General features: G+C 41.3%; 1 protein-coding gene across 2 annotated transcripts in view; it reads right to left on the reverse strand.

The window, feature by feature from the left end:
* Positions 1 to 24,254, reverse strand: part of HSF2BP (heat shock transcription factor 2 binding protein) — an 81,761-nt gene that overhangs the window by 45,031 nt on the left and 12,476 nt on the right. For both annotated transcript variants that reach the window (XM_059686653.1, XM_059686652.1), the window contains exons 3-6: positions 19,549 to 19,652; positions 12,974 to 13,123; positions 11,439 to 11,571; positions 7,165 to 7,282 (exon numbers count right to left, since the gene is read on the reverse strand). In XM_059686653.1, the coding sequence (XP_059542636.1) occupies positions 7,165 to 7,282; positions 11,439 to 11,571; positions 12,974 to 13,123; positions 19,549 to 19,652 (505 nt within the window). The remainder of the gene's footprint in view (positions 1 to 7,164; positions 7,283 to 11,438; positions 11,572 to 12,973; positions 13,124 to 19,548; positions 19,653 to 24,254) is intronic.

The raw sequence follows: 24,254 nt of genomic DNA on the forward strand, positions 1-24,254 counted from the left end.
TTGAAAAAGTTAAATATAGACTTTTGTGGGGTTTTTAAAAATGAACATAGAATGATCAAACTAGTTAGGTTGAAACCCTAAAGATGCCTTTCAGAAGAATTGAGGTTACATTCACAGCACCAATTACCAATTTATAACTCAGTACTAGACCAATTCAGTGGATGTTAAACATTTTGTGGATAAAAGCTCTACTGCCTGGAAAGTAATATGTATTAGTTCCCAGATGCCAAGTGTTACAAACGTTTTAGAAGGTTGGTTGACCATTTTTAATATCTGGAAATGCTGACAACTCTAAATTAAGGAATTTCAACATTATCTAAGATTTGTCTTTAAAATGTACTTCCCTCACCTGGCTGGTGCAGCTCAATGGTTGAGTATCAGCCTACAAACCAGGAGGTCACAAATCGATTCCCAGTCTGGGCATGCACCGGTTGTGTGTTCAGTACCTGGTCAGGGTGCCTATGGGAGGCAAACAATCAATGTTTCTCTCTAACATAGATGTTTCTCTCTCTCTCTCTCTCTCTCTCTCTCTCTCAAAAAAAAAAAATCAATAAAAATATATTTTTTTAGAAACCATATCCTCCAGTGAGGATTTAAAAAAAAAAAAAAAAGATACCACTACACACCTATTAGAATAGCCACAATCCAGAACACTGACACCACCAAATGCTGGTAGGGATGTGAAGCAACAGGAACGCCCATTCACTGCTGGTGGGAATGCAAAATAATACAGCCATTTGGAAGACAGTTTGACAGTTTCTCACAAAACCAAACATACTCTTGCCATACAATCAAGCAGTCATGCTTCTCGGTATTTCCCCAAAGGAATTGAAATCTTATTTCCACATAAAAACCTATATACAATGTTATAGCAGCTTTATGCATAATTGCCCAATCTTGGAAGCAACCAAGATGTCCTTCAGTGGGTGAGTGAGTAAACTATGGTGCTTCCAGACAATGGAATGTTATTCAGTGCTAAAAAGAAATGATCTATATCAAGCCATGAAAAAATATGAAGGAACCTTAAATGCATATTACTAAGTGAAAGAAGCCAATCTAAGAAGACTACAGACTCTGTGATTCCAACTATATGATGTTCTGGAAAAGGCAAAATTATGGCCTGTATGGGGTATGGGTACAGGGGAAATCTCTATCTTCCTCTCAATTTTGTTGTCAAACTAAAACCGCTCCAAAAAAAAAAAAATGAAACAGCTAAGTCTTTTTTTAATTTTAATTTTATTTTTTTAGTATATTTTTACTGATTTCAGAGAAGAAAGGAAAAGGAGAGATAGAAACACCAATGATGAGAGAAAATCATTGACTGGCTGCCTCCTGCACACCCCACACTGGGGATCGAACCCACAACCCAGGCATGTGTCCTGACCTACTGGTTCATAGGTTGACCGACACTCAGGCACTGAGCCACACCAGCCAGGCTAAGTCTTTTTTTTTTTAAGCCCATCTCTGGGTCTGAGGCACCCAAGCTACTGAAATGAGTAGCCTTTGATTATGGAGGCGGCAAAAAAAGCAAAATCCCCAGGAAAGAGGCAAGTTACAGCCAAGGAATAAAGAGGCCAAAAAAAAAGAACATTTTACTTATAGTACAAGAAAGGTCCTGGTTCCAGGGAACTTAAGGTTAGGAGTGAACAGTGAAGAAGAAAGCGAACAAATGGCATGCCTATTAGAAGGCAGCCAAAGATTGTAAAGTGAGTAGACCCGCTTCAGTCTGGTGCACACTGAGATCCCAAGTGGGTTTGAGGCTAACATCTGGGCATGGGCTCTGCTCAGTGGTCAGGTGGAAGACTGCCAAGAAGTAAGCAAATCTCTCTGAGGGCAATTCTCCTCATCTCCCAATGCAATGGACAAGAGCTCATTAGGACACAAAGACACAGAGCTCCATACAGTGGAACAGAGAGGCCAGAAGAAACCAGCCTTCACACAGCTTCGCTTGGAAGTTGGAGGAGGAGGTTAGCTGGACCCATAACACTGACCTTGTACAGACCACAGAAGCAAAAGAGACAATGGTTTAGTATCCAGAAGACATAAGGAACAACAGCATATCACAAAGAAAACTATAACCCATTAGCAAATGATCAACAGACATGAACAGATAAATCACAGAAAAAAACCCTGAAATGTTTGAACATGAGAAAAGAGTCTCGACATCACTGGTAATCTAAAGACACACAGACAGACAGATATCGATAGGAGGTTGTACGAAGTACAGAACACTAAACATGTACCATATGCTTCGGTGAGCAACTTGCCAGTATCTCATAAAACTGAAAATGTGCATGTCCGACTTCTCAAATACAGGCAGTCCACATCGTTTTGTGGTTACGTCACCATCTCCCATTTATTTATTAAAAAAAAAAAGTTCCATCATTTTGATGTATGCACATATGTGCTTTATGTTTTTTATTATTTATTTACCACAAGTAAAGGTCAGGAATTGTTACCTTTCTTTTAAATTTTTTTTACTGTTTCACTTCATTACTGCTGTGTATGTGCTCCATGTGAGTGATGTAGGTGCTTACGTAGGTGGGTTCTGACTTACAGCGAAAATCGCGTTACGTGGCGCCATAGGAACAAATCTCCAATGTAACCCAAGGACCTACTGTATTCCCCTTCTGGGAAAACTAGGGGAAATCTTACCCAGGCTAGCAGGAGATGTTTGTCAAAGATGTTTACTGCAGCCTTATTTTCACAGACTCAAATCTGAAAACAACCTGAATGTCCACCAGTCAGGGGTAAAAGGTAACCCAGGTCCCATCTTCTTTAGCCCAAGATATTTAAAAATAATTAACTACATCCATAAACAACTTGTAAAGTCTATATAAAACTATATACTCATGTTACACTGTGTTATATGTATTGCTCGTGGACACATATTTGTTAGTACAAACTCCAAAATGGACTAGAAAGTCTGGTTCCAGATAAGATGTAGTGAACACACCCACTCTCTGGCTTCCACCGAACATAGCTTGAAACACTGAAAAGAGTACATGGAGCTGCCATGAGAGGCCCCCGAAAGTAACAGCAGCAGGCAGACTGGGAAGAAGGCCAGAAGTGTGAGAACCACCGACCAGCAGTGAGTCTGCAACTCAGCACCCCCAAACCCAGGAGTGGCACCGATCCGCACAGAGAAGAGTACCCAAAGACTGTAGTTCAGACTCACAGAGTAGAAAAGGGGTCTCCTTGCAATGACCATGCTGGCAGTGGGGGCCCTCAGGCAACTCAAACTCCCTGGGAAGAAAATCATCCTCACCACTGGGAGGACTGTGATCCTCTGAACTCCTGCTGCTTGGCCCTGGACGTGCACAGCAAGACATACAAAACCCCAGCATGCCAGCTGGATGAAAAGGTGAGCCCTGAGGAACCAACAAGTACCAGGGATATGTGAAGAGTTAAAGCTCAGGAAAGTGACCCCACAGGGTTATTAATTCCTGGCCTCACCCCAAGCTATGCATGCATTCATCTGATCATAAACAGTATATCCAACATTCTGAGAAGTAAAATATCAACTATTATCCAGGTCTCACACTGGCCACAGGTGGTACATAAGAGGGCCAGACGCAATAGCATTGTAAAAGCTTTTGAAAATGGAACTGACATTGAAAACACAACACAGAGAAGGCTAGTCAGAACTTACAACCAGAACCCAACCAGGTTGACTGCCTGGTAAAACAAAACATCAACATTTCCCATAGGATTTATTTATTTTTAATATATTTTAATTAATTTCAGAGAGGAAGGAAGAGGAAGAGAGAGACGGAAACATCAATGATGAGAGAGAGTCACTGATTAGCTGTCTTCTGCACACCCTACACTGGGGATCGAGCTCACAACCCAGGCATATGCCCTGACCAGGAATCAAACCATGACTTCCTGGTTCATAGGTCAACGCTCAACCACTGAGCCATGCTGGCTGGGCAACATTTTTCATAGGATTTAAATTTTAAAACTCCAGTTCTTTTTTTTTTTTTTAATATTTTATTGAATTTTTACAGAGAGGAAGAGAGAGAGATAGACAGTTAGAAACATCGATGAGAGAGAAACATCGATCAGCCGCCTCCTGCACATCCCCTACCGGGGATGTGCCCACAACCCAGGCACATGCCCTTGACCGGAATCGAACCTGGGACCCTTCAGTCTGCAAGCCGACGCTCTATCCACCGAGCCAAACCGGTTTCGGCAAAACCCCAGTTCTTAAAACATAATATTCAAATATCCAGGAGGCAACCCAAAATTACTCAGCATATTAAGAAAAGGAAAAATACCAACTCATGCTGCAAAAAACAACCAAGAGACATCAAGTCCAAACAAATAGAATAATATACCATGCTCATGGATTGGTAGAATCAACATCATTAAAATGTCCATACTACCCAAAGCAATCTATAGATTCAATGCAATCCCCATTAAGATACCAACATCATGCCGAAACCGGTTTGGCTCAGTGGATAGAGCGTCGGCCTGCGGACTGAAAGGTCCCGGGTTCGATTCCGGTCAGGGGCATGTACCTGGGTTGCGGGCACGTCCCCAGTGGGAGATGTGCAGGAGGCAGCTGATCGATGTTTCTCTCTCATCGATGTTTCTAACTCTCTATCTCTCTCCCTTCCTCTCTGTAAAAAATCAATAAAATATCTTTAAAAAAAAAAAAGATACCAACATCATATTTCACAGACCTAGAACAAACTCACCAAAAATTCATATGGAATAAAAAAAAAGACCCCAAATAGCCGCAGCAATCCTAAGAAAGAAGAACAAAGTTGGTGGGATCACAATACCAAATATCAAGCTATATTACAAAGAAACTGTTCTCAAAACTGCCTGGTACTGGCACAAAAACAGACATATAGACCAATGGAACAGAACAGAGAACCCAAAAATCAACCCAAGCCATTATGCTCAAAGGAGTCAAGACAGTCTCTTCAGTAAATGGTGTTGGGAAAATTGTACAGATACATGCAAAAAAAAAAAAATGAAACTAGACCACCAACTTACACCATACACAAAAATATACTCAAAATGGATAAAGGACTTAAACATAAGACAGGAAACCATAAAAGTCTTAGAAGAACCCACAGGCAGCAAAATATCAGATATTTGTCATAGCAATACCTTTACCGATACAGCTCCTAGGACAATGGAAACTAAGGAGAAAATAAACAAATGGAACTACATCAAAATAAAAAGCTTCTGCACAGCAAAAGAAACCATCAACAAAACCAGAGAGCCCACTGCGTGGAAGAACATATTTGCCAATGTTATATCCGATAAGGGTTTAACCTCCAAAATTTATAGGGAACTCATACAACTTAACAAAAGGAAGATAAACAATCCAATCGTAAAAGGGCCTATATAGACACTTTTCGAAAGAGGACATACAAAAGGCCAAGAGACATATGAAAACATGCTCAAAGTTACTAATCATCCGAGAGATGCAAATCAAAACGACAATGAAGTACCATCTCACACCTGTCATCAACAAATCAACAAACGACAAGTGCTGGAGAGGATGCTGAGAAAAAGGAACCCTCCTGCACTGCTGGTAGGAATGCAGACTGGTGCAGCCACAGGGGAAAACAATATGGAGTTTCCTCCAAAAAGTAAAAATGGAACTCCCATTTGACCCAGTAATCCCACTTCTAGATATATCACAAGAAATCAGAAATACCAATCAGAAAGCATATATGCACCCCTATGTTCATAGCAGCACAATTTACAATAACTAAGATCTGGAAACAGCCTAAGTGCCCATCAGCAGATGAGTGGATTAAAAAACAGTGGTACATCTACACAATGGAATACTACGCTGCTGTAAAAAAGAAGGAACTCTTACCATTTGCAACAGCATGGATGGACCTGGAGAGCATTATGCTAAGTGGAATAAGCCAGTTGGAGAAAGATAAATATCATATGATCTCACGCCTTTGTGGAATATAATGAACAACATAAACTGATGAACAAAAATAGATCCAGAATTATCGAACAGACCGTCCAACCTCAGAGGGAAGGCAGGGGGTGAGAGATCAACCAAAAGACTTGTATACACGCATATAAGCATAACCCATGGACACAGACAGTAGGAGAGGGGGTGAGGGCATGTGCTGGGGGGTGGGAATGGCTGGGGAGAGGTCAATGGGGGAAAAAGGAAACATATGTAATACTTTAAACAATAAATAACTTAAATTTTAAAAAAAGATAGAGACATCAAGGCTAAGATGACACAGATGTTGGAAATCATTGACAAAGACTTTAAAGAAGCTATCATAAAAAATGCTCCAAGAAGAAAAGCAACACTAGAAATGAATGGTGTGAACAGCAGTCCACAATTTCCTGCCCTAATTGCAGGGACTATGCACAGAATATCACACCTTGGTAAGTTACAGGGCAGAGAGAGACTGCAGATATAATTAAATTACTAACCAGCAGACTCTGAATTAATCAAAGGGAGTCTACCCAGTTATGCCTAATCTAAACCCATCAAAATCTAAGAGGGATTCAGTGAGCTACTGCAACTTGAAGGTAGGGTGGGGTCATGTGATAAGGAAATCTGCCAGCCCTGAAAGCTGAAAGTGACCCCCAAGGACCTCAGTTCTACAAAGGCAAGGAACTGGATTCCGCCAGCAATCTGAATGCACCTGGAAGCATCTTGCCCTGAGCCTCTAGAAAAAAGCCCGGCCCAGACAATGCCTTTACTTTGGCCCTGTGAGGCCCTAGCTGGAGAACCAGTCAAGCCCACTCAGACTTCTGATTTACAGAACTGTGAAGGAGATATTGTTTTAGCCCCTAAGTTGGTGGTATTTTGTTACACAACAGTAGTAAATAAAGACTGATTTTGGTAGTTGGAAGTGAAATGCTGCCATAACAAACACTTATTTAAGTTCATTTTGAGGTCATTAATATAACCCTCAAGTATCACATGATTGCATTTGGGACTCACTGATTGCTCTAAAGTGAGAACATTCCTTTTGTTTATATTATTTTTCTAAAATAGTATTGAATAGACTGCATCCCTGAATTCTGCAGGCATTTGTTCCTTCTATTTTTTCTAGAGCCACTGTCAAATTAATTGTGTTTATATGAAAAGGAGGGCCAAACAGCAAATTCTGACTAATCTGTAAACAAGCATTAACTCTTTAATACTGTCCACCGTACACTTTGAGTTTGGTGCACTGTCCTGGCTTCAAGTCTCCCAGAAGTTGCAGTATGGTGTCCAAGAGCACCCGGCTGGAGTTAACCAGGAATTCACGACCACACGCTATGGCAGCAACATCTGCAACAGAAAGACAAAGCCAAGTTCAAAATCTCTGTAACTTCAGACTCTAGAAAAGTTTCTCAATGACAGAGTATTCCTTGCTGTCTTTCTCCTAACAAAATAGCCAGTGAGGCATAAAAAAATGGTGTTGTCCACAGAGTGACAACCCAGAAAGAACTGACAACCACAACAGTTACTCAGTGAGTAATGCGCTTTGTGAATAGCAAACACCTTGATAGTGGAACAGAGCACTGGAATCTAAATATGACTGCAGCCAACCACAGGACAGCAAGTGGATGCCATGCTCCAGAACCCTGATTGACAGCTGTGGGCAGTCAGGGTCCAAACAGAAGATGGGGCAATGGAGAACCAAGTTGGTGGCGTAGATAAATGCTGGTACTCACTGCCTCCAACAAACACATCAAAATTCCAACTAAAATACAGAACAACTATCATTCAGAACCGCCTGAAATCTGGCTGAATAGAAGTCCTACAACTAGAGAAGTAAAGAAGAAAGTACATTGAGACTAGTAGGGGGGGGCGAAGGCACAGAACCGGTTGGTGTGGTGTGTTTTTTTTTTTTTTCAATCTGGAGGGATATCTGGCTGTAGAGGCCTCCTGTGAGGAGCAAGGGGTCCCAGCCCCACACCAGACCCCACCAGCCCAGAACTGGGAAGAGAATTCCACATAACTTTGGCTGTAAAAACCAGAGGGGATTGTGGCTGAGTAACAGGGAGATTGCTACAGTCCCAGGCAGTTCCTCTTAAAGGGCCAGCACAAGAACTTACACAGTCCTGCTTCCTCTGAGCTCCAGCACTGGGTGGTGGCTTTGAGGGATTCAGGGACATACAGGGAGGAAGTGGATTGTCTGGCATTGGGGCAGGAACTTGGGCCGACTTTCTCCAAGATGGGGGTGCTCACATGGGTCACTGTTCCTGTGCTGGGACCTTCCCCATTGCAAAACTGAGATTCCATCAACGTGGCCCACACTGTTTACTCCATCCTGCCCCATCAATTTTCAGCCCAACCCAAGCTGTTTGCAGGGGCTTTTCCATATGCATGGCCTGTTCCAGCTCAGGCTTCAGACCTTTATAAAATCTCTCAAACAAGCAACTGGCATCAGTGTGGCACAAACATATCAATAAGAAGCCCAAGACCCAGCACCAGCACCAGCCCACCTTGCTTCACAACTGGGCCTTGCCTGGGCACTTCCAAGCCTAATACAAGTAGCAGGAATCTGCAGATCACTCTTTAGCTGCTATGGTTGGCCCAGACAGTGGCTGACTTTGCACTTTCCAGGGAGCCCCAGAGCCAATGCACACAGTGGACAGCGTCAGACCACACCAGATTACAACTCTACACATCCACGAGCAACACACTCAAGGGGCAGACTCGGTGAGCACCAAAGCCCCACTGAAGCAAGTCTTGCTCCACAGGGGTGTCTTGCACCACAGCTATTCCACTGTAGTTGCAAATGTTCCTCACAGGAATGATGATCATTGACATGAGGGTACTCTATTGACTTTGTGGAACAATTATATCCATGAAAGATAAGCTGGATCTTACTCATGCCCATAAATTATCAACAGTCAAAAAATAATTTGTATTCTGAAATCACTATCTAATATTGTTTGAATGAATAAACCCAGAAAAAAAGGCAAGGAGTGTAATTATAACTTGCAAGTAAACAAAAAGCAAAAGAAACAATTAGAAAAATAAGTTTTCTGCCAGCTGGTGTGACTCAGTGGTTGAGTGTCAACCCATGAACAAGGAGGTCACAGTTCAATTCCTGGTCAGGGCATATGCCTACATTGCGAGCTCAATCCCCAGTAGGGGGCTTGCATGAGGCAGTCAATCAAAAATTCTTTCTCATCCTTGATGTTTCTATCTCTCTCTCCCTCTGCCTCTCCCTTCCTCTCTCTGAAATAAATTTAAATTTTTTTTTAAATATAACTTTTCCACTTGCATGGTAAGCAAGTTAATCTTTGCAGGACTCTGACAATTTACCATCTTCTTTTACATTCTTCATTTGTCCCCTTACACAAGTTATTGAAAAGAATCACATGCTTATGTTGAAGAGCAGCTTGGTTTACAATGTGCTATCACCTCCATGTGATAGCATGTAAGGTCATTAGAGCAGGTACTACTATTGCACATCAGATGAGGAACAGAAAACCAGAGCATTGATAACCTGGGAAGTGGACTAGCTGTGCCTGAAAATCCAGACCCTTCACTATACTAACCTATTACTAAGGACAGTGACTGTGGATGAGTAAGAAATCTAACAACTTCAATAAATCCTTGACTTCCAGTTTTTGCTTTAGGATACATTAAATTGGGAAGAGCTACACCTTGATTCTTTAAAAGGCAGGGGCAGTCATTTGCAAAATCACAACTTTTCTTGAATACATCAGAGCTAAGGTCAGAGATCAACCAACTAACATGAGAAATAGGAAAAGGCAGGGGCTCATGAAGGGATATGAGGCAGACACTTGCTTACCTGGGGCAGATGCTGGACACCAGACAAACCAGGAAGAAAAATCCAGCTAAAAGTTTTAACAAAGTGCCAGATCAGCAGTTGCCTGTGGCTGATGTAGACAGAGTGGTTGACTACAAAAGGAAAATGTGGGGAGATATTGAGGAGATATGTTGGAAGTTATAGAACTATTCCACATCTCACCTGTGGTGGTCACATGACTATATACATTTGTCAAAACTTAGGAACTGCAAAAAGGTGAGGGGAAAAGTGTAAAGGTAAGTTTATTGCATGTAAGTTTTTAAAAAGAATCCTTGTTTTAGAAGGCAGAGGATCTGTGTGACAGCTAACCAAGGTCTCTGCTGTACTGCCTACTCCCCAAGAAGAGGGGATGTTGGAGCTGCATAAGCCACCAAAACGCACTTTAATAAAACCACCATAGTATGTAATACTCGAGTAAAATTCATCAGTGAGGAAGCAAAAAAACATACGTGTCCACTTTCCAACTCTTTATGACAGCTCCTGTGAGTCACTCCAAGCAGGGAGAAACAAAGCCAAATTGAACTCGTATGCTGGGCAACAGGCTGGCTCTGCCCACTGGCCAACTGTCTCACCACTACACACCAGCTGCAGTTCAAGCCGCTCAAATTCACAACTCAGCAGAATGACAAATCACATATGTCATAGACCTTTGGCGTTACTTGCAAATAGCAAAAACTCTAGTCATCAAATTTACAAATGCCTTCTGTTAAAAAAAACAACAAAAAACAGAAACAAAAAACCTTAAAAGACTTTGAAAAAGGTACAGCAATGCAAGCCTCATCCAGCAGAAGATGTGAGGATGAGAGTGCACGATGCCTGCTGTCCTGCAGAGAAGATGCTGGATAAACCAGGGCTGGCCTGAAGACCACAAGTCTCAACATCTCCCCAGAAGAAGGATCATAAGGAATTATGAAGGGACAATGACTACACAGGACCTGCCTCATTAGTATTTAGTAGGTGAAGGATATTGCCATGAAGAAAAGTAAAATGTCCTCTCTCTCTTTAATGGCAAAGAATTACCCTAAGATACACAGCAGAGATGAAAGAGCAACACAAAAAAATAAATCGTAGCATCTATTTAACTATTTCACTGACTTTGGAGCAAAAAACCTTGGTCCTCACTAGTACATACTACTCCTACTATATACTAAGAGATCAGTGATTGTTTGGCTTTATCTGTACAGCAGTTTTGCCACAGAATTCTATCATAACTGTATAATTTTGGGGAGAAATTTACTAAAGAGACAGTTTAGGTTTTGGAATTCCTTAATTATTGTACCACAACAACTGCAATAGTTTAGGCTTTTACTTGACTAGACATTAATAAAGCGGCAATGACTCCAAATAATAAGCAGCTCAACATAGTTTTGTTCTGACTTCAGTAAAGGCACAGACTGAACATGTAAACTCGTCCCATGCTTCCTAAGACCAGTCATGCTTACTCAACAATACCGTACTTACCAGAATGACCTGCATGATATGCAACAATCACACAACCTGGTACCTATCCCAGATCTACAGAACCAGAGTCTCCAAGGTGAGAACCACATGGCATTTGAAAAAGTTCCTGAGAGAGGTTTATGCTCAGACACCTGACTGTAATCGCTGCTCTAGGACACACTTAAAACTGCCACTATGCTTAAAAGAATTACTTACTTGTCACAATTCCAGCCAAAGCAAAAACAAACTGATTTTCATCAGAATCGAGCTCCTTGACATCCCCATCCAGTGACTTCACAAAACTCTCCATTGTCTGACCAGTGATGTTGAAAAACTTCAAAGCTTTATCCTGCAAGTTTGGAAATGAGAGCATCACGCCCTTTCACAAATACCAGAGTGAAACATGTTAAAAGTACAGGATACACAAGAAAAGACCCTGGTGGTACTTACAAAGGCAATATTTTAAAATCTATTCCTCATTAAAAGTTTCTATTGAAAAGATGAAAGGAAAAGGTTTTACTTTACTAGATACAAATATAAGTATTAGAAAAATTACCTAAAGACTAACCCAAAGAGTAAAATAAAAGTACATATGGGAAACAGCTCAAAATTTACACAATGATGGAAGCACCGGGATCAATTCACCCAACAATATACTAAAAAGGCATGTATGCGTTTTCAAACCTTCAGCAAACTGCTTTTCAAATAAAGTCTTAACTGAAATCTCAACATGTAAGATAGATAAAGAAGCAGGCTGGAAGAGGTTAATGGGGGGGGACCTATGTAATACTTTCAACAATAAAGATTTAAAAAGAAAAATAACAATATTTCCAAGTTTACAGAGCCTTTGCAGCACTTCTCTGAGGACCTGTTTGAAAACCAGGGCACAAGGGAGCTTCAAGGGTGACACAAATGCTCTAAGACTGGGTTGTGGTGATGTTGTGCTACTATGGAAGTCAGCTAAACACCACTGAGTTGTACATTTACAGACGGGTGAACTTTATGGTATATAAATTACACCTCAATAAAGCTCAATAAACTTTAAAAAATAAAGTCTTTCCCCTGAAAGGCAAATACAATTTTGATTTTTAGAATGAAGAGTAGTTTATTACCGGCCTTCCACCAAACATCCCCTTGTGACTTTTATTTCCATTCATGACATCCCATTTCCCAGAGTCACTCAGTCTTCCTTGGTTCCTTTCATTCTGTCAGCTGTGGAGTCCATGCTGTCACCACACTGGCCTTAGTCACAGGCTCTCCTTCCCTTCCATCCCCCCTACGGAGAGCCAGCTCACTCCAGCCTGAGCCACTGGAACTCTAATTCGTCTTCATGTCCAGTCTGTAGACCCCAACCTGCCCCCTCAAATCCACACTCACTCTGTGTCAGGTTAACCTTCCCCAAACTCTCCCCTTATCCCATCTTCTTTTAGTCAACGCTTAGGAATCCAGTCCTCCCACCTGGACTGCATCACAACCTGCATTGACGGTCTTCCAAAATTACACTCCACCCAACCTTATAAACCTTCTCTCCCCACAACTTTACCACACAATCCTCCACTCTGTGTCAACTAACCTACTCACTGTCCCTAAACAAACTTACTACATTAATTTCACATACCCCCACAGCACCAGGTTACAGAGGACCCCACACCACAATTCCAAAATTATTTGATGAAAGAAATGGATGTAAGCCATGCTGCACCCTCCCAGCCCATAAGCATTAATCAACAAGGTCCAATAGCCATGCTTACTCCTCCCAGAATGGCTTTGACGACCTCCTCACTGCTGGAGACGCCCCAGAGCAGAGTGCAGGCTGCTGCCCCCATCTCTGTGCAATACTCTGCCTGCTGCAGGAGTTGCTGCTTCGCTTCATTCAGCTGCTGGCGAAGAGCCAGTTTCTCCTGAAATCAAAACAAAATCAGAAAAATGAATAGCATTGAACTTTAAAATATCTCATGTTTTCTCTTTCAAAGATATTTTAAAGAAAATAAATGCATACAGAATCATAGAAAACAGTTGGCAAATGAAAACTAGTCCTTAGAGAGCCATAATCCATATTTTTAAAATAAAATTTAGAGGCAAAATTAACACTCTTAGAAAAGAACATCCTATTACATTAGAGTTTATAAATACCATCAAAGTCGAGAAGCTTTCCATCTAGGGGAGAAAAGGGAGCAGTGGAGCCACAAATTCATCTTCTTTAAATCAAATGAACTCATTAGGCATCTCAGGTCCAAAGTGTCTATACCCAGGACCAGCACCAACTAGGACATCTGAGCAAAGTGACAACCTCAAACAGCAGTCCACATATAGAGCAACACTTTTAAAAACATTTTTTAAATATATTTTTATTGATTTCAGAGAGGTGAAGATACCACCTCACACCTGTTAGCGTGGCCATTATCAACAAGGCAAGTAATGTGTTGGAGAGGTTTTGGAGAAAAGGGAACCCTCATTCACTGCTGATACAACTGCTATGGAAAAAAATTAAGAATAGAGCCCCAGCTGGTTTGGCTCAATGGATAGAGCATCGGCCTGTGGACTGAAGGGTCCCAGGTTTGATCCCAGCAAAGGGCACATACCTGGGTTGCAGGCTCAATCCCCAGTGGGGGTGTGCAGGAGGCAGCCAGTCAGTGATTCTCACTCATCATTGATGTTTCTCTTTCTCCCTCTCCCTTCCTCTCTGAAATAAAAATATATTTTAAAAAAAGAATAGAGCTACCATACGACCCAGCAATCCCTCTCATGAATGTATACCTGAAAAACTCGAAAACATGTATTCAAAAAGATATATGCACCCCATGTTCACTGTAGCATTACTCACGGTGGCCAAGACATGGAAACAACCAAAGTGCCCTACGATAGAGGACTAGATAAAGAAGATGTTGTCCATATATATAATGAAATACTATTCAGCCATAAGAAAGGGTGAAATACTACCATTTGCAACAACATGGATGAACCGAGAGAATATTATGCTAAGTGAAATAAGTCAATCAGAAAAAGCTAAGAACCATATGATTTCAATCATACGTGGGATATAAAACTGAAACTCATGGACACAACAGCAGTGTGGTGGTTGCCAGAGGGAAGGAATGTGGGGGTAAAAGGGACCCTAATATATGGTGACAGGAGAAGATTTGACTTTGAGGGGTGGGCACACAGTGCAATATACAGATCTTGTAACATAGGAACCCATACCTGAAACCTATATGATATTAACCAATGTCACCCCAATAAATTTAATTAAAATAATAATAAAAGGAAATCCTAGGGCCCTTAAGAATATGCTCAATTGACTCTGCCAGTGCTTTATAAATGGAACAACAAAGGATGGATGACAGCACATCTATTTACAGTATGGTTTACTGAATATTTTAAGGTCACTGTTGAGACCTACTGCTTAGAAAAAAGATTCCTTTCAAAATATCACTGCTCAATGACAGTGCTTCAAGTCACTCATGAGCTCTAATGGGTATGTGCAATGAGATAAATGTTGTTTTCATGTCTGCTAGCACAACATCCATTCTATAGCCCATGGGTCCAGGAGTAATTTAGGCTTTCAAGCCTTATGTTTTAAGAAACGTTCCGTAAGGCTCTAGCGACTATCGATAGAGGAGATTCCTCTGACGGATCTGGGCAAAGTAAATTGAAAACCTTTTGGAAAGGACTCACCATTCTAGATGCCATTAAGGACATGTGTGATTCATTGGAAGAGATCAAAATATCAATATGAATGGGAATTTGGAAATTGATTCCAACCCTCATTGATGACTTTGGGGGGTTCAAGGCTTCAATGGAGGAAGTAATTGCAGATATGGTGGAAATAGCAAGAGGACTAGAATTAGATCCTGAGGATATGACTGAAATGCTGCAATGTGATGATAAACCTTTAACAAATGAGGATTTGCTTCTTATGGAAGAGAAAAGAAAATGGTTTCTTGAGATGGAATCCACTTCTGGTGAAGATGTTGTGAAGACTGTAGAAATGTCAACAAAGGATTTTAATAGTTGATAAGGCAGTAGCAGGGTTTGAGAGGATTGACTTCAATTTTGAGAGAAGTTCTACTGTGGGTAAAATGCTATCAAACACCACCACATACTATAGAGAAATCATTTGTGAAAGGAAGAGTCAATCGACGCAGCAAATTTCATTGCTGTCTCATTTTAAGAAATAGTCACAAACACCCTGATCAGTCAGAAGCTGAGTTAAAAAGACCCTCCACCAGCAAAAAGATTACAACTTAGCCGAAGGCTTAGATGGATGATAGTTACATTTTTTAGCAATGAAGTATTTTTAGTTAAGGTACATAGATATTTTATATGCAATGCTACTTAGTGCACACTTTAATAGACTATAGTATGGTGTCAACTTTTATATGCACTGGGAAACCAAAATATTTGTGTGCCTGGCTTTTTGCAGTGGTCTGGAATGAAACCCAAAATATCTCCAAGGTAACTTGTAAATGTAAAGATATACCATTTTCATGGACTGGAAGACTTGAGATTGGTAAACTAGTAATTCTCCCCAAAATTGATGTACAGATTCAACACAATCCCTATCAAAATTTCAGAAGGTGGTTTGTTTTTTTTACAAGTTGATAATCTGAGTCCAAAACTGATATGGAAGTGCAAAAAAAAAAGTTTGAAAAAGAAAAACTGTTAGAAGACTAGCACTGATTTCAAAAACAAAAACTTATCATAAAGCTATAAAAATAAAACCAGTGTTGGATTGGCATAAGAATGAACACAGAGATCAGTGAAACACTGATATTTATGGCAATCAACTTTAACAAAGATGCCAAGGCAATTCAATGGAAAAATTATTGCCTTTTCAAAAAATGGTGCTAAAACAACTAGATATTCATTTGTAAAAAAAAAAAAAATTATGTGATAAAACTGCCTAGAACTATGGGCGTACACACAAATGAGTGCATACAAAATTGGGGAAATACAAACAAATCCAGTTAATGCTGATGAAACCTACATAAACTCTGGGGATTATATCAATGTCAATCTCCTGGCTTTCAGTTTGTCCTGTAGTTATGCAAGATGTTACCACTGGGGGAAACTGTGTGAAGGTATAGGGAACTTCCCTGGACTTTTTGCAACTTCCTATGAATCTGTAATTATTTCAAAATAATTTTTTACCAAAAAAACTGGATTAGGGTGATAGTTTTACAACTGCATAAATTTACTAACAATCATCAAACTATACTTGTATAACAGATGAATTTTGTGGTATATAAAATTCATCTCAATAAAGCTGTTTTAAAATAAACATTAATCAAACCCTGATATATTTGCTTACTTAAAGTGAATATTGATACATAACAGGGTATCAAGTACAATACTTTCCAGGTTCCTTCAAACTCTGAAGTTATTTTTTATTTTAATTGAACTATACTATTAGTTTTTCTTTTAAAAGTTTTCTGAAATAATGTACAAAGTTTGCAGCAACTTTCCTTTTATTACCATAAAAGTAGTAACTCTTTCCTACCAAATTAAAAATGTCAATAACAAAATTTGGCAGTCCATACTTGTTCGTGTACTGATTGTGAAAGGTGCATGCCAGAACAAAGCAACACACAGAGAGGACGAAACCACAGGCAAACCACTGAAAGGCCTGCTCCTCAGGAACACAGGGAACTGTACATTGTCTGCGATCACTTCACACAGAAAAGCCAGCCAGGCACTAAAAAAGGGCCGCCAGCAGGTGGAAAGCCTCCTCTAACCTTACAGTGACAGCACAGTCCTTCAAAAAGTCACCCAGCTACCCTCTGACAGTTCCACCTGCACCATAAACGCTGGGCTCTTTCTCGTGTAGAGTTCAAAGGCTGCTTTGCCAGGACTCTGGGCCAGTCTCATAGATCACATCAAGGCCCAGCTGGCTTCCTCCACTGATCTGACTCAATCACACTAAGGAAACATCTCAACTGAGGTCAGGAACCAAGTTTTCCTTGTTCCAGTCACCAGTCTAAGGCACTTGGGCGCTACTGCTTTATGAATTTGAGTCCATTCTTTATCTGATCTCTTCTTTCATACTGGAATCAGTACCTTCCACCTTTCCCTAACGACTTTCATCCACGCTGGAGTACTTACTAGCAATACTCTAACTTAGGATCTAGCCCAGGGGTGGGCAAACTTTTTGACTCGAGGGCCACAATGGGTTCTTAAACTGGACCGGAGGGCCGGAACAAAAGCATGGATGGAGTGTTTGTGTGAACTAATATAAATTCAAAGTAAACATCATTACATAAAAGGGTATGGTCTTTTTTTTTTTTTAGTTTTATTCATTTCAAACGGGCCGGATCCGGCCCGCGGGCCGTAGTTTGCCCACGTCTGACTAGCCTCTGGATTCTTTCCTGGTTCCTCAACTCTAAAATAAACTTCCAGAGTCTGGCACATGATCTGTGTAGACCTGGACAGAGACCACAGAAAAGGCAGCTGCCAGTTCTCCACAGCAAGGAGACATGGCCTTGTTACACAAACTTGTATTACACTGGGGGGCCTACTAAACAGCAAACTTCACTGGAAACAGCTTAACCTAATATCCCCACTTCTGCCCTGGCCAATGTTTCTCGGTGGTTAGAGTGTCAGCCCAAATGAGCACCTCAGAGTCACATGTTTGAATCTGAGTCAAGGGCACATACTTGGGTTGCAGATTCGATCCCCGGTCCTGGTTGGGGCGTGTGCAGGGTGCATATGGGAGGCAACCAATGTGTCTCTCATATTAATGTTTCTCTCTCTTTCTTTCCTTCTCTCCTTCTCTTCCTCCCTTCCACTCTCTCTAAAAAAACAATCAATGGAAAAAAGGATTAACAAATAAATAAATAATAAAATAAAATATTCCCACTTCAACTAAGATCATTGTGAAGGCAACAACACGCTGGTGATGTGAAGCTGCTTTACCAAGGCCCTTTCATCCTCATACTGGCACTAGTAGAATGGTTTATTTTTAAGCATTACAGCTAACATGCCAGCAAAACATGCATTGTCCCTATGCTTTCAACTTAAAAAAAAAAACAACAGGAAATCTAAGATTCTGTTCCAATGTAAGCTTCAACAAGGATGTCTCAGCAATTTAAGAAGGAACTGAACCAATGAATTGCATTGTTAATATTGGTCAAATTCCTTCTTGCCTATTGGTCAACTTCTTTCTGACCATGATACTTTAGGCCCAGACACTGCCATTTTAGTTTATCATGATCTACGCAGAATACAGCAAAGCTAAAATTTAACCTTTCACTATGTGATGTTCTACCTAACCCAGTTTTAAGACTAAACCGTTTTCCCTTACCTTTTCTACTTGCTCAATATTAAAGTCTATAAAAATTCCCCTCGTTTTGGAAAACCTCTTTACAGCCACATTCAGAATTCCTTCACATGAGAAGACAGTATGAAATAAAACTTTGTACACAGGGAGGGGTCATTCCTGTAAGTTAGTAGTACCTGCTGCCCTAGCTGTGCTAGGAGGAGCAAGTGAGATGCATGGACAGCCACTGACCACCTGCCAGCATGCAGTAAACAATACACACTAGCTAGTTATTACTAGTACAATTATTGTTTTACTATTCAAAAATAAAAATACATTCAAGCCCAGCCGACATGGCTCAGTGGTTGAGCATCAACCTATGAACCAGGAGAGGTCACGGTAGATTCCTGGTCAGGGCACATGCCCAGGTTTCAGGCTCAATCCCCAGTGTAGGGCGTGCAGGAGGCAGCCAAACAATGCTTCTCTCTCTTCATTGATGTTTCCATCTTTCTCTCCTCTCCTCTCCTCTCTGAAATCAGTAAAAATATGTATGTTTAAAAAATGCATATTCAAGCTCCAAATTTTACCAGGAGGGGTAGAATAGTTCATTTTACAGAAGAAGAAATTTCTTCCATTCCAAAAGTAAAAATTAATGTGTAATTTTCAAGAAATATTGTTAGTCTCCCCTAATATTAAATAAAATTGGTTAATTTTAAATATCAGTAAATGATCCCTAAATTAATTACAAATATTTTATTTAATACATCACCTCTGATTATAAATTATGTGTACAATATTTTTCTTCAATACTTTTATTATGAATTTTTATGTTTAGGAATGGCCTTTTAAACATAAAAATTAACAGTGACTATTAAAAAGCACCAAGTAAATAATCTCCACAATAAACAGTTATAAAATCCAAATGTTCAACTATTTTCCAACCCATTCAAAATACATACATACATACATTTAAAAATACAATCTCCTGATGCTTAAAGGCTAGAAAGACAAGTCGCCAACACCGCTGAGTAGACACAGCCACAATGCTGGTGTTTTAAGCAGCGATCATACCTCCTTCTCTTTCATGCTGTCGGCTTGCACAGTCTCCAGGCGTGCTTTAAAGTGCTCACAATCCATTCTCAGTTGCTCTAATTCTTGCTCCTTCCTTTCTAGATCTACAAGAAATAGACATAAATACCTAGTATTTCCAATCACTAATCTCTCTTAAGCATCCATTTTACCTGATCTATTAGGAAAATCTATACTCACTTCTTAGGTAGTATTTGCATAACCAGTCTTTGAATAACCAATATTCTAAAAGTCCTGCTTTTTACATTTGCCAGTTTTTAGCCCATAGTAAAAAGCACTTTTTTTGTTTTCTGTTTATAAGACCTCACTTTACTGCCAAACTTGTACTCAGGATCTAAGGAAGTGTATATTTAAAGGACTGAAGGCAGGGCTGAGAAGCCCGACTGTCTCATGGCACAAACTTGTATCTGTTCCAGAAAAAGCAGAAGGCAGCTCAGTGGTAGACAGTGCCAGCCGGGGCTGATTCACAAAACTGGTCTCACCAATGGGCAGAGTGACTCAGTGAGACAGCTGCAGTGGTAGTCAATGGAGGAGTGAGAAATGGTGATAGGGACGAGAAAAGGCCATAGTGAAAGGTGGCGACTATGGAATACTTCCTCTACACCATATTCATTCGATGATTCAAACGGGCAACAAAAGTCCCAAAAGACATCCACGTTAATAAATTTGAAGTCAAAAGTATTATCACTTTAAATACAAAGTATTATGAGGCAGAAATACTGGCGTTCAAAAATCAAAAAAATACGTAATTTAAATTTTTAACTGCCTGGATTTCAAGGGCTGAGAAATCATCAGTTTTTATGATGACATGTACCAAAATTGGGAGAGCAACTGTGCTCAGAGCTAACGGTGTTACTTCTCTGATTAAAGTAGCGATAGCTAAGGGCAGTGATTCTCAGACTTTGAGAGGACTCCTTCAAACAGGCTGCTGATTCAGTAGGATCGAATTGGGCCTGAGACACTGCATTTCTTACAAGTTACCAGGTGAGGCTGATGCTGCTGGTCTGGGAACAGACTTTGAGGACAACTGCTTTGGGACAAGAGCCTGGTCTCTCATCACTAACTAAATGAAATCCACACAACCAATGACAGCAATCAAGGGAAGGAAGCCGTCGGAATACTAAAGGGTGGAAAAACAGAGGGTGGTGCCAGAGTCCCAGGAGCAGACCCCTGGAAAATGGAACATTATTCCACCAAAGAGGAGAAATGTGGCCTCCAGACACTTCCTCCAATGATGAGCAGATGAAAGAGACCTTGGGGTCTCAGGGAGAAGCCCAAACAAGAAGCTCAGGGGTCCTGCCAAGAATAACACGGGCATCCCAAAAGCTCTGGAGAGTCTACATTTCGGAGACCCTTTACCCTGGAAGGAAGGTAAAACCTAAAGTTCAATGTTCAGACAGAGATTATGAAATTGGCTGGCAAACCTTTTTTTAAAACACGTTTCTTATAAACTAAGATGAAGTAACATGCGACTATTTCTTCTCACTTAAATCAGTTTCTTTTCTGCCCTTCTATGATGTACGGTAATATGCCACAATATGACTTTCACTGGAATTCTTTCTTTTGTCCCATAATCCTGGCCACAGAAGAAAACAACTATCAATCAAGTGCTATGCTTGGAAAACTGCATGGTTGACTTTTGTAACAATGCTAAATGAAAATATATATGTGTATATATTACTTATAATTATGTATGAAATACAAACTGGTCACAAGGAAACAAAATGAAAGGAAGATAAAATTATTGATAGCGTAAATTCTTTGCAGTTAACTTTTAAATGTTTCTTCTATTATTAAACTGTATATTACTCAAACATGGTAATGAAAGTAGGAAATTGCAACTCTACAAGCCATGTTATCACGTGTAAAAATCTGTAGAAATTAATTTAACCACCCAAAAGACTTTCATTGTGGTAATTTCATAATCTCTCACTCTGTATAGCTGTACACCACTCACTGTAAGTTAACATGACCACGGGACAGGGTTAAATACAGCCCGTTCTACCACAGGCCACCTCACAGAACTCAGTGTCAGGGATGCCGCCCACACTGCAGGCTCTCCAGGGGAAGCAGTGCCTTTCCGCGGTGTGAGGCCGCTGCCTTGTGGCCAGATGGGAGCACTGCCGCTGCCACGCCTCCTGACAAAACTCCCACCTTGCACTTCCTTTTTTTATTTTATTTATTTATTTGACTTAAACAAGAAATTTTTTCTCCCACAGTTCTAGAGGTTACAATTCTGAGATCAAGGTGTCAGTAGAGTTGGTTACTACTGAGAGCTGCAAAGACCTCTATCCTTAGTTTATCTTCTTTTGGCCTATTCACATCGTCTTCCCTCTATACATATTCCCGTGTCCAAAATCCCTGTTTTTATAAAAAAGATACATCATATGTTGAATTAGAATTGATCCTAATTACCTCACTTTAACTCTATTATCTCTATAAAGACCCTGCCTCCAAATAAGGTCACATTCTGAGATACTGGAGGTTAGAACTCAACTTAAGAATTTGGACCACCTTGCATTTTCAACTTGGCCCACAGCACGCCTGCCATCTAAAACACCTCAAGTGCCGGGAGCCGGTCCATGCTTGCTGTTTCAAGGGACCTGGCATATATGGCATACTGTTCTTAATATGTTTGCTCACCTTCTTGGCGCTGTGTTTTAACCAAGGTCACCTCTCTGAGAAAGGTTGAATCCCCAGGTAGGGATTTTCCCCTGAAGTTAGGGAGGGAATAAAACCCCTCAACTAAGTGCCAGGCGGGTAATTAATCCCTTTAACTACGAACAATCATGCTTAAACTACATAATCTTTTCTCCCTGGAATGGAGATAAGAAACGCCCTAACCTTTGTAATAGAGATTGATAGGATTGAATCAACTGGTATAAATACAGTTGTAACAAGACAGAAACAGACAGAACTCAGAACTCATGACACAGAACTCAGAAGACAGAACTGAGAACACAGGGCTTGGAAGACACAACTCAGGAGACAGAATTCAGAACACAGAACCTACACAGAACGTTCTCTAGAGACAGAAGAACTTTGCTGGAGAGAACATGCCGGAGGATCCTGGAGAGGGACTGGCCTCGGAGCCTAGAGACAGAGCCTAGCGGGAGAACATGGCAAGGGATCCTGGACTGAACCTGACTACAGAGATTGGCAGGAGAACCTGACTGGAACCTGGACACTGAACCTGACTGGAGAGCCTGGACAGAACCTGGCTGGAGAACCTAGCGAGGGAACATGGCTACAGAACCTCGCTGGAGATCCGAAGCAGAGCCTCTCTGGAGATCAAGACCAGAACTTGGCTGGAGATCCTGGCTAGGCTGCTGATCAACTGAACGCTGTCTCCGTGTCATTCCTTCTTCGCCGACTCCGTCCACACCTTTGGGGACCCCTGGACCTGCTGGGGTTGGACCCCGGCACTCAAGGGCACAGATGTTCATGTTTTGTTTTCTAATACATCCCAAACGCCTACAACAGTATGTGCCACATAGTAGGCACTTTACAAATATTTGTCACAAAAATAAATTTCACTTCTTTATGCATTCCTTCTGCTAATCCTTCAATAAAAAACACAATTACTTTAATTATATGTCTCATTCTTCTGTTATAAGAATATGCTATTTCTTTAAAATCACAGAAATAATATGAACAGTAAATGATATACTAGTGGAGACATTATCTATCCAGCCTCACTATTAGAACAGGAAAGGGGCTGCCACTAAGCCTATACTGTACTTCAACAGTTAACCTTTAGCATTCAAAATGAAGGAGAAATCTCCATTTAACTGTTAACCGAATGAAGGGTGGCCTAAACAGACTACAACAATGTTTATATAGAAACAATCTAAATCACAGGCCATTTCAACACCTATATATCTTCTGAATTTTATAATTCTTTTTGATAGTTTTAATAACATGAGAATGACTGTATCTCTTAATGCTCACAGGAAAGGTATCTACACTAATAAAAGAGAAAAATGGTAATTGGCGTACGACGTTACCCTTTTCACTGGCTAATCAGGGCTATATGCAAATTAACTGCCAACTAAGATTGGCAGTTAAGTGCCAACTAAGATTGGCAGTTAACTGCCAACAAGATGGCGGTTAATTTGCATATGTAGGCACAATGCAGGGAGGTGAAAGGGAAAGCAGGAAGAAGCCCCTGCCACTGACAGTGATTGGAAACCCAGGGGGGGGAGCTAAGAGCTGGGGGGCAGGGCAAAGGCGGCCCTGGGGTCGCCTTTGCCCTGCCCCCCAGCCATGATCGGAGAATCAGGTGCCTTTTCCGCCCTGGCCAGTGATAGCAGGAAGTAGGGGTGGAGCCAGCGATGGGAGCTGGGCACGGTCGAAGCTGGCAGTCCCAGGAGCTAGGGGTCCTTTGCCTGGGCCTAAAGCGAAGCCCACGATCGTGGGGCCGCTGCAGCTGCGGGTCCCCGCTGCCCGGGCCGGACGCCTCAGCCAGAGGCGTCCTGCAGGGGCAGGGGCGGAGCCCGCGCAATCGCAGCAGCCCCCGCTGCCACTGCAGGTCCCCGCTGCCCGGGCCGGACGCCTAGGCCAGAGGCGTTAGGCCTGGGCAGGGGCGGAGCCTGCAACCGCGGGGAGCTGGGGGTCCCCTGCCCAGGCCTGACACCTCTGCCGGAGGCCTCAGGCCAGGTCAAGGGGCCAATCCTGTGATTGGTGAT

Source organism: Myotis daubentonii, chromosome 3 (assembly GCF_963259705.1).
Source record: "Myotis daubentonii chromosome 3, mMyoDau2.1, whole genome shotgun sequence".
NCBI lineage: Eukaryota > Metazoa > Chordata > Mammalia > Chiroptera > Vespertilionidae > Myotis > Myotis daubentonii.